We start from the raw sequence: 9901 nt of genomic DNA, 5'->3' as shown, positions 1-9901 counted from the left end.
ATCATCTGATTTTTGTTGAGTTACCTTGGGACAAAGGTACACATGGGTGTCATTCCCGGATCAACTTGAATCAGCAACGCCTCATTGGATTGGGCTATGTCTGGAACCGCCATGTCAAAAGTATGATTCTGAAGTCTATAAGCCAGCTGATAGTGAAGTGTGGCCGCAAATGTATCCTGCACTTGAGAAGCTCCTGTGATTTGGACTTGCACTTTAAGAGCATCACAAAGATGGGGGTCTTTCAGGGACATGTTAAAGTTAGGAAAAAGGGTAACAAAAATTGTTCCCGCATTCAAGGTGGTTTGGACCGTCCCTATGACAGCATTTTGATATCCCAAAAATCTGGAATCAAGGAGTGAAATTCTAGAGACTATAGGGAGTCCCTTTCTTCTATGGAAAGTTAATGCCAACCTTACTGCACCAAAGTGGAGGTGTGTATATCCCTGTTTCTGCCATGGAATTATAAACTCTCTAGGAAGTGCAAGAGTAATGAAATTTTCTGTTTCACTGGCTGGAATATTATACTGGTCAAACTTAGAGGCTTGGATATATTATTTAACGGTGAAAGATTGAGAAGGACCTAACAATTTTTTTATGGATTTTTTGAAAGAGACTTGAGGTTTATCAAATACTGTATAAGGATTTACAATAGGAAAGTCAGTAATAGGGATCTTACTATCCTCAGGTACACGAGAAATTTCATACAAATAGTCTAACCTATTAGTAGTAGACTTACGAAGAGAAAGGTCAAAAGTAGGTTTAGTAGTATCAATTACTTCCGAAGATGAACTTGCCATGATAGTTTCCAATAAAAAGAACTATTTACCAAAGACCTATCCGGACTAAAACACCTACTCTAGGCTTAAACGTCCTCAAAGAGACTATGGCAAATAGGATTCTCTAAAGACTTTTAAAACAAACTCCTCAGTGTTTTACTTTGATTATCAAATCCAGTATTCTGATGTGATTAAAACAGAGATCCACGTAATGTGGCAACTGCAAATCACAGAGCATACTAATTAGGACAATAAACCAAACTAGTGGTACTCTTCAACCATTGGTTCATGCCTTATAAGGTGCAAAGAGGAAGGCTTTCTTTCCTATGTGGGACAACAAAAATTGCCTAAGGTTCCAACATGGTCTAGCCCTTGGCCTTTGAAGCAAAAATTGTCCCCACAAGTATAATTACTAAATGTGAACATTATGAATCTTGGTGTCTATCAGTAGCTATCATAATATTGTAGGTAACCACACTTAGATGTGGGGGGAAAAAAAATCCAATCCATAGCAACTAACACTTTTTGGTCATATTTTTAATGTTCTCTCTTTATATCAATATTTTATTTATAGTTTAATTACACATTTACTCCTCAACGTTTGTCCATGCTTCAATATGGTCCTAATAATTCGAAAAGAAATTATTTATACCATTAAGTTTGTGAGAAAAAGGTCCCTTGAATGAGTGACTTCACTCAAACTAGATATATTTATTCACTTATCATATTTCAAGAATTATTAATACTTTTCATATTTAGTTTTTTCTTTTTGTTGATTTTGAGTTGATATTGTTTATTTTTGGACTTTGATTATAAATTGTTGTGTAATTTAGGCATCATTTGTTGTTCAACATTTTGCTTTAGTAACTTCTCACTTGTTGGAGCAAATTTCCTTTCCTTTGACATGTCACAATTCTTTTTTGAGAAATAATTACAACATGCTACTAGCTTTGCATCTCGAATCATTTCCCCCCTAGACCCCAAGCACTTTGTGCATGAGGAGGTGCCAATTCAACTACAAGGCATTTGGGGACATGCCACAATTCTTAATTCAACACTTATAAAAGAAACCATTTAATACAAACTTGTTAACAGCATTATAATTTAACTTATTGGTATCTTTCAATATTTTCAACGGAGACATATAGGATTCAAATTCTTCTATTTCTAATTATCTACATATATAAAGACAATGTTAAAAGTATATAATATAACCCTATGTTTAGTTTGAGGGAAGAGAATGAAAGAGAAGAGAAAAAGAATAAGGTAGAAGGGAAAAATGTGAGCTTAAATAATAGGTTTATTATCAAATTTAACTCATTTTCTTTTCTATCATAAAAAAAATAAAATAAAAAACTCATTTTCTTTTTTCTCATAGTATCTAGACAACAGAAAAGATTTAGTGTGCGTTTGGATACAGCTTATTTTACTGAAAATTGAAAATTAAAAATAATAAAAAAATAATTTTTTTTTACTGTTTATTACTGTTTATTAGCCTAAATTCATTGTTTATGGTCAATAAACAGCGCATAACACGTCGATTTTTTTTTTTTAAAAAAAAAAAAAAAAAGCTCCAGACGTAAATGTGGATGCGAATCCAAGCTGACCTTAATTTCTCTTCCTTTCCCTCCTTCTCCCCCAAACCAAACATAGTGTAAAAATCACAATGAAACATTTGAATAAAGGTTATTTTAAATTATGAAGCAAAAAATTAAAGAATAAAGTCAATAAACATGTATTGAAATTAAACAAAAAAATAAAAATCAAACACGCACTCAAGCTTTTTGCTTTCAAACACATCAATTTCTCATGTCAGCTTTTTCAACAGTGATTTTTTTTTTTCAAACCGATTCAGTACCAAAAGGCAAGAGTAAACCAAACTCACCAATTAAAACTAGAACCTTCCAAAAAAAATTAAAACAACCAAACCCCACAAACTCAACTTGGTACCGCTACACTACATCACCTCCCAAGTTGTCCCAACCAGTCCAAACCCCACAAACACACCCACCCACCCTCTCTCTCTCTCTCTCTCTCTCTTTTTTCTCTTCCCCCCCACCACCACCACCACCAACAGTGTTATCGCCAAAACCAAAACCAAAACCAAGATAGCAAAAGCAAAAGCATGTACAGAGACACGTCGAGTTGCAACACCTACAACTATGGCGATGCTCTGTACTGGGATGCTCGCTACATCCAAGAAGGTGGTTCCTTTGATTGGTACCAGCGTTACTCTGCTCTCCGCCCTTTCGTTCGCAAGTATGTTCGTCCCTCCTCTCGTGTGCTCATGGTTGGCTGTGGCAATGCCGGTAATTTCATCTCCTTTTCTTTGTTTCTGTTTTGTTAGGTAACAGTTTTGTCTGCTTTGTATTGTTTTCCTCTGTTTGGTAGCTGGGAAAGTTATGGGAAAAGAAAAAGATATGAAATTGGGTTTTGGGTTTTCTAGATTTTGGTTGGTGTATGTTGTTCTGCTCTTTTTTCCTCTGTCTGGTAGCTGGAAAATTGTGGGAAAAGATAAAGAAGTTGAATTGGGATTTTGGGTTTTCTCTATTTAGTTTATTGTATATTGCTCTGTTGTTATTTTCCTCTGGTTTGTAGCTGGGAAATTGTGGGAGAAGAAGAAGAAATTAAATTGGGATTTTGGGTTTCCTTAATTTTGATTGTTGTATATTGCTCTGCTTTTTTTTTTTTTTTTCCTCTGTTTGGTTGCTGGGTAATTGTTGGAACAGAAAAAGAAATCAATTTGGGTTTTTGGGTTTCCTCTGTATAGATAATTATGTATTGCTCTCCTCTTTTGTTCTCTGTTTGGTTGCTGGGAATTTGTGGGAAAAGAAAAAGAAATAAAATTGGGTTGTTGGGTTTCCTCGATGTAAATAATTATGTATTGGTCAGCTCCTTTTTTCTCTGTTACATTGAAATTGTGGGAAACAGAAAAGAGAAAGAATTGGGTTTTTGGGTTTCCTCAATTTGTATCAATTATAAATTATTTCTACTCTTTTTTTTTTCCCCTGTTTGATTTCTTGGAACTTGTGGGAAAATAAGAAATATTGGTCGATAGTTAACTGTTAGAATATACAATTTTACTTATAATAATAATAAAAAAGAATATATATTACTCTGCTCTTTTTTCACTATTTGATTGATAGTTAACTGTTAGAATTGAAAAAGATATAATTGAGTATTTTGGATTTAAGGTTGTTCACTATTTGAGTCAACAATTTTGGAATTTTACACAAATTTGGCCAGATCCCCTGCCCCTTTTGGGCTTATTGTTCAAATTTGAGAACCTCTCTCTCTCTCCCCCCTCCTTTTTGGTTGGCGTAGAAGTTCAGGATGGTAAAGCAAATGGATTTTGGCAAAATTGTTGATTATTCAGTAAATGGGACTTGAGAAATTATTTTAGAATTTGGCATGATTCAACCATACGGCTTGGTTGAGGTGTAAGTTGTTAGATTTGGGAATTCATCTCAACATGATGTTGAAACATTTCTTTCTTCGGAATGATGAGGGTGTGGGCCTCTGTTGATAATATTGGGCAGTGGGTATAAAAAGTATATATTGATTAATAAATCAAATTGGTAATTGTTACAGTTAGTTGGATACTTTGGTCTGAAGCTCCAAGCACTTTGGTATTGTGGGGTCAGAGTAGTGTTAGGTGAGTCTTAGGGAGCATGGTAATTTTGGTGTACTACCGTAACTATTGGTATGGCTTTGTTATGATATACATCCCATTGCCTTTTCACGTATTTTAATATGGGTTTTTCTTAAACTGAAAAGTTGGAATGGTATTATTTGTTATTTTTTGGACATGATGTCATGTCTAGAGGGTCCTTTGAATGGTCAGTTGTTGATGTAAATAATGTTGTGAGCTGCAATAATGATTAAGGATTTAATGTACTTTGTACTGTCCCCCAACTCTGTTGCCCTCGCCATCATAAAATAACAGATGGTTGATGTGACACTGATACTTATTCTTATCCTACAGGCTTCTAATATTTGCAATTTTTTTATACATAGCTTCAATATTTAAAGAGAGAGAGAGAGACCAATCCTACAACTTGGTGATGACCTTTGTTGAATTGTTGCAAATGCCTCTCTCTGCAAGATACCAAAGCAACCATTTTTTCTTGAGACACCAAAGTGACATTATTATTATTATTATTTTGGCTTTTGGGTAGAGTTTTTGAAAAAAAGAAAAGAAAATAGACTAAGCGCTCTTATTATTTTTAAAAAGAAGAATGGGCCAGGAGGGATTGCTCCTATAACAATCACAAGAAAACTGTTGACGAACCTAATGTTTCTGTTTATTCTGTTATAACTGGATAAGAAGAGAAAATGGATAGCTAAACAACCCCTTTAACAATGTGAGAGAGAGAGATCCAAGCCCGGATTACTAAATGATTTTGGGGAATATATATATATATATATATAGGGTCTTTGAGAAAAATGTTGTCTTGATGCTTTTTATTATGGTTTTGTTGTGATAAACATCCCCTTGCCTTTAATGTGTTTTTTTCAATATGATAAACTATTACAGATATGGCTTATCTTAAACTTTACAGTTGATATGGTAATATTTATTGTTTATGGAAATGATAGCATGTTTATAGGGTCCATTGAATGGCAGTTGTTGCTGCAAATAGCATTGTGACCTGAAACAATGATTAGGGAACTTTTTAATTTCCCCAATTTGTGTTGCCCTTGCCATTGTAAAATAACAAATGGTTGGTGTGAAACTGACACACATTCTAATCATAGACATAGAAGCTCTAAGATTTGCAGCTTTTTTGATAAGAAGCTTCAAAGTTTTGCATTTGCTTCATTTGTTTTGACTAAATTTTTTATAGAAGTATTCATTTTTCTTTACTTGTAGTTATGTCAGAGGACATGGTCAAGGATGGATATGAGGACATAATGAACATTGACATTTCATCAGTGGCCATTGAGATGATGAGAAGAAAATATGAATACATCCCTCAGCTGAAATGTATCCTCTTAAAAGAACTACATTAATTCCTCTGTAAAATCTTAGATTACCTTTTCTGAAGTAAGCCCCAAATTTTGTGGGAAAATTTCCTTAATGAATCTCGATAGATATGCAAATGGATGTTAGGGATATGAGCTTCTTCCCTGATGAATCATTTGACAGTATCATTGATAAAGGTAGGGATCTGTCCTTTCATTACATGCTTTATCAATATTTGAGATCTATTAAACTAAATTTGTTTTTGTTTGTTGATGATATTTTGTCATTGCCATGGCATTTGCACTTTGCTGATCCTTGAACCAGGAACTCTTGATTCTTTGATGGTATGATGGGTATTGAAATGTTCTCATTATTCCTGAAGTTCATAGTTTGGCATACTCTAATCCATTCATTTGTGGTTGTGATTTCCAGTGTGGCACTGATGCTCCAATTAGTGCAACTCAAATGCTAGGGGAAGTGAGTAGGTTGTAGAATATATCTACGACTTGTTTTTATTTATTTATTTGTAAATCTCCTCACTAGGCATGCTTCTTTTTTCTTGCAGGCTGCTTAAACCTGGAGGGATCTATATGTTGGTAAACATATACCCATAGACGAGGCTGTAATTTTTTTTTTTTTTTTTTGTTATTGCTGTTTTGTTTTTTCTGTTCAGATTGCATGACCCATTCTTAATTTGTCATTTACAGATAACCTATGGCGATCCTTCAGTAAGGATGCCTCATTTGATCCGACCAGTGTACAATTGGAAAACTCTGTTGTACATTATACGTAAGTTTCTCTTTGTTCCTTTAGTTTTCTAGAAGTCAGTCAAGGCTCAAGCTTCCGGATTGTTGTTTCATTTTCTTTTCCTCTTTGAACAAATGTAGTGAATCTAGGTTGCATTATATTCCTTGTTTCTTTCTGGTTCCAAATGTATATATATTGTTTTGCTTGGATGGTGGATGTTGCATGGAGTTAAGTGGCTTTTAGCTGTTTACACTTGTGGTCTTCTTTTTGAATAGTTAGTCTCACATGTGCACCCAATGGGTCTTATAAGCGGGAGGAGGTGCTAGTTGAGCTAGGGCTCATTGGCTTACAATTGTGGTTTGTTTACTTATGAAACCTTTGTTTTCTCAAATATTCATAATTATATCATAATAATAAGCCAATGGCCCTGTTTTTTGGATTAATATACACTAACTTAAGGGTCCAAATTGTTATTTTTGTAGTTCTCTTTGTTTCACTCTTGTTTACTATGACTAAGGGTTAGTATTCAGTTTGAGTGCATTGTACAATTTATTTTGATGTGTTTTTTGTGGGTTCGTGCATGTGTGAGTGGGATATTACCCAATTTTGCAGGGTAAGTTAGATTGGGGAACACGTGGAAATCCTACACTATGTTCACTGTTTTGAACTTCCAACCTTTATATGAGAGGAAAGTAGGGATTAGAGAAGCTCTCTAGGTACAATTTGAGACATAGCTTGTTGGTATCCATAACTTGTTTAAGGCTTTAGGACATCAGGCCTTGGAGTGAGCACACATGTGGGCTGCACGCACCTGGCCGTTTGTGGTCCATGCAGTTATACACCCATGATTTCATATCTCCTACATCTAAATAGCTGTACATTCCTATTTTTTGCATGTCTGTTAAAACGATTATTCTCTTTATGGCCAATTGACTACAGTGATATTGTGACCCAATTATTGGTGGCTATTTATATGTATCTTGTCCTCTCTTTTGTAGCTTATATATATTACAACTCTTTTTGATCCATTCTGGGAGGACTGAGGAAAATGTTGTTGGGGTGACATAAAAAAGTTTTAGTAATTTGTAAGGCACCTTTTGGAAATAGGATAGGTTGCATATTATCAGTGTTCACAGAATCAATTGATACCTTATTTCAAATATAATGTTATAAATCTTCCAAAATGAGAGGAAGTGGCTTTTGTTCTTTTCCTATGAAGTCTATTTGGAATTTTTTAATTGATTGGTAAGTTAGACATGCACTTAGTGGGTCTTGAACTTATGGAAGGAGGAAGTTTCATTTGAGCTAGAGCTCATTGGTGAAGTCTCCTTCTGGAAATTGATTGTCTATTTCTAAGTCATCAATCATTTATAACAACTTATGTATAGGGTATCTCAGCATCTTTATTTTGTTATCATTTAGGTAATGCATCCTGATGTTGTCCCAGCATTATACTTTTGTACAATAGGTATGTAGCTAGTGCAGTTTTTGCCCACTCTCTGTGTGTGTCTGTATTAATTGAATTCTTTTAATCTTGGATTATGCTATACCCGTCTTGGTCTTTGTGGTATTTTATTAATAGTTGCAATTACAAATATTCATTACTAAAGAAAGGACCCTCAATACTTGTTTTGTTGTCTTTTTCTCCATCCTTTCACAGCCAGACCGGGATTTGAGAAGGATGAAGGTTGTAGTTCGGCAAAAAAGTCATACTTGGAACCTGTTCCTACCACTGAGAACGGCTTACTTCCACCAAGTTTTGTTTTGGAAGATCCAGATTCTCACTTTATATATGTGTGTAGAAAGACGGATGAAACAGAGCTAATCTTCACACCTACCCATTGAAAACTGACATTCTATAGGAATGCCTAGTGCTGGTAAGGAAATTTGTGCGCTGTTTACAAGCTCCAACATGCATCATAGTCACTTATATGATTATTGTTGTGAAATTTACAACCTGGACTAGTCATTAGCATAGTTGGAGTTGTTTGTAAAAGATACAAAATCCTATTTTTTTGACTTGACATCATAGGCTAGTTTAGACATGAAGAATAAAAAGGAAATGAAACCCATCGGACAAATGGTGAGCTAAGCATCAGTTTTATTTCATGCTACTGTACCACTAGACCAGAATTTTGTTTTCTATTTTTGAAGCACTTATCTGAATTAATTCTGACTGCAAGTGTATTGTAGCATTGGTTGTAGTGTAACATTCTAGCTTCAATTTACTAGTTATGGTGACTGTTATGGTTGGGTATGTTGGTGGAGTGTATTATACTTTCTCTGATTCTTTTTCTAGTTTTTACGAAGAGGTGAAATACTGTGGTAAATCTATAGAATTACATATTTTTTGGGTTGACTCCATCCATAAAACTGGTCATGGCCGCAAGAAATGGCTCTTTGGCCTTTTGGGGTTGTTACAAGGCTATGCAGTGTGGTAAAATCTACAAAACTCAAGAGTGTAAGTGTAAATACTCAGGCTTCAACCTGATCGAGTTAAATAAATAAAAAAGGAAGAGTAATAAAGAAATTCGGGCACTTCTTGTCCATTATCCATTGAAAATAAAGCTAAATAGTAGCTCTAGGCTTGCAATAATTATCTAATGCATTAGATATATGCATCGTTTCTCTCACAACATATGGGTTCCAGTTCCACGGCTCATGGGATCTACATGTTGGTCTTGAGTTTGAATATGTTGCATGCCACTGTTACATAAAATACCACCTTAAAAGTTTGAGATACCACAAACTAGGCTGGTGGGGCTGGTGAGAGTTTAGCTAAATTGACATGATCAGAGATTCATCAGCATCGCCCTTGTTGACAAAGGGAATTGTAACATTCTCTTTCTCTGTTTGTTGGTTTTGTCTTGTGTTTGATTTTGTTGGCCAAAATCACATAAGCCAAATGCGGTGCCATATATTGTTGTTGTTAACCCAAAAGGTTCATCTATTATTGTCGCTTTGACTTGTTCTTGTCCGTTACCACCACAGTAGATTTCCATGTCCACAACCAAAAGTGCATAAAAATAACACACGTGTTGTTCTTGTCTGCCAAAAGTGCACCAAGTTATTGTCGTTTGTCTCAACAGTATAAAACTATAAACCACACATATATTGTTCTTGTTTGAAGATTGTTGTCGTTAATGTTAATAGGTGAGTGTTTTCCTTGTTTTTGGATAAGACTAAATAGTCATTTTCCTCGACTTTCAACATGTATGATTAGGACTACTAGTGTTGGTAAAGTCGTTCTTGGCATAAGCTTTAGATCTTTGTTGCATTATGTACCTACTAATTCCTATGTATTTCTTTGAATATTTTGGGGAAAATTGTTAGAAAGATCATAGACTAATAGTTTAGCTGTGTTAAAAGTTTGACATTGCAAAAAGAAGTGGGCATGAAACTTGAAGTTATA

At 34.7% G+C, this 9901-nt stretch overlaps 1 protein-coding gene across 1 annotated transcript; it reads left to right on the top strand.

The window, feature by feature from the left end:
* The first annotated feature begins 2690 nt into the window (after positions 1–2690).
* On the top strand, positions 2691–8746 carry LOC115987477 (EEF1A lysine methyltransferase 4). The gene is made up of 8 exons (XM_031111035.1): positions 2691–3085; positions 5650–5763; positions 5871–5939; positions 6067–6086; positions 6175–6227; positions 6308–6338; positions 6450–6531; positions 8150–8746. The coding sequence occupies exons 1-8, from the start codon at positions 2902–2904 to the stop codon at positions 8332–8334; spliced, it is 738 nt and encodes a 245-aa protein (XP_030966895.1). The 5' UTR covers positions 2691–2901; the 3' UTR covers positions 8335–8746.
* Positions 8747–9901: the final 1155 nt, after the last annotated feature.

Source organism: Quercus lobata, chromosome 4 (genome assembly GCF_001633185.2).
Source record: "Quercus lobata isolate SW786 chromosome 4, ValleyOak3.0 Primary Assembly, whole genome shotgun sequence".
NCBI classification, from domain to species: Eukaryota; Viridiplantae; Streptophyta; class Magnoliopsida; order Fagales; family Fagaceae; genus Quercus; species Quercus lobata.
This window is presented reverse-complemented; position numbering and strand designations above follow the sequence as displayed.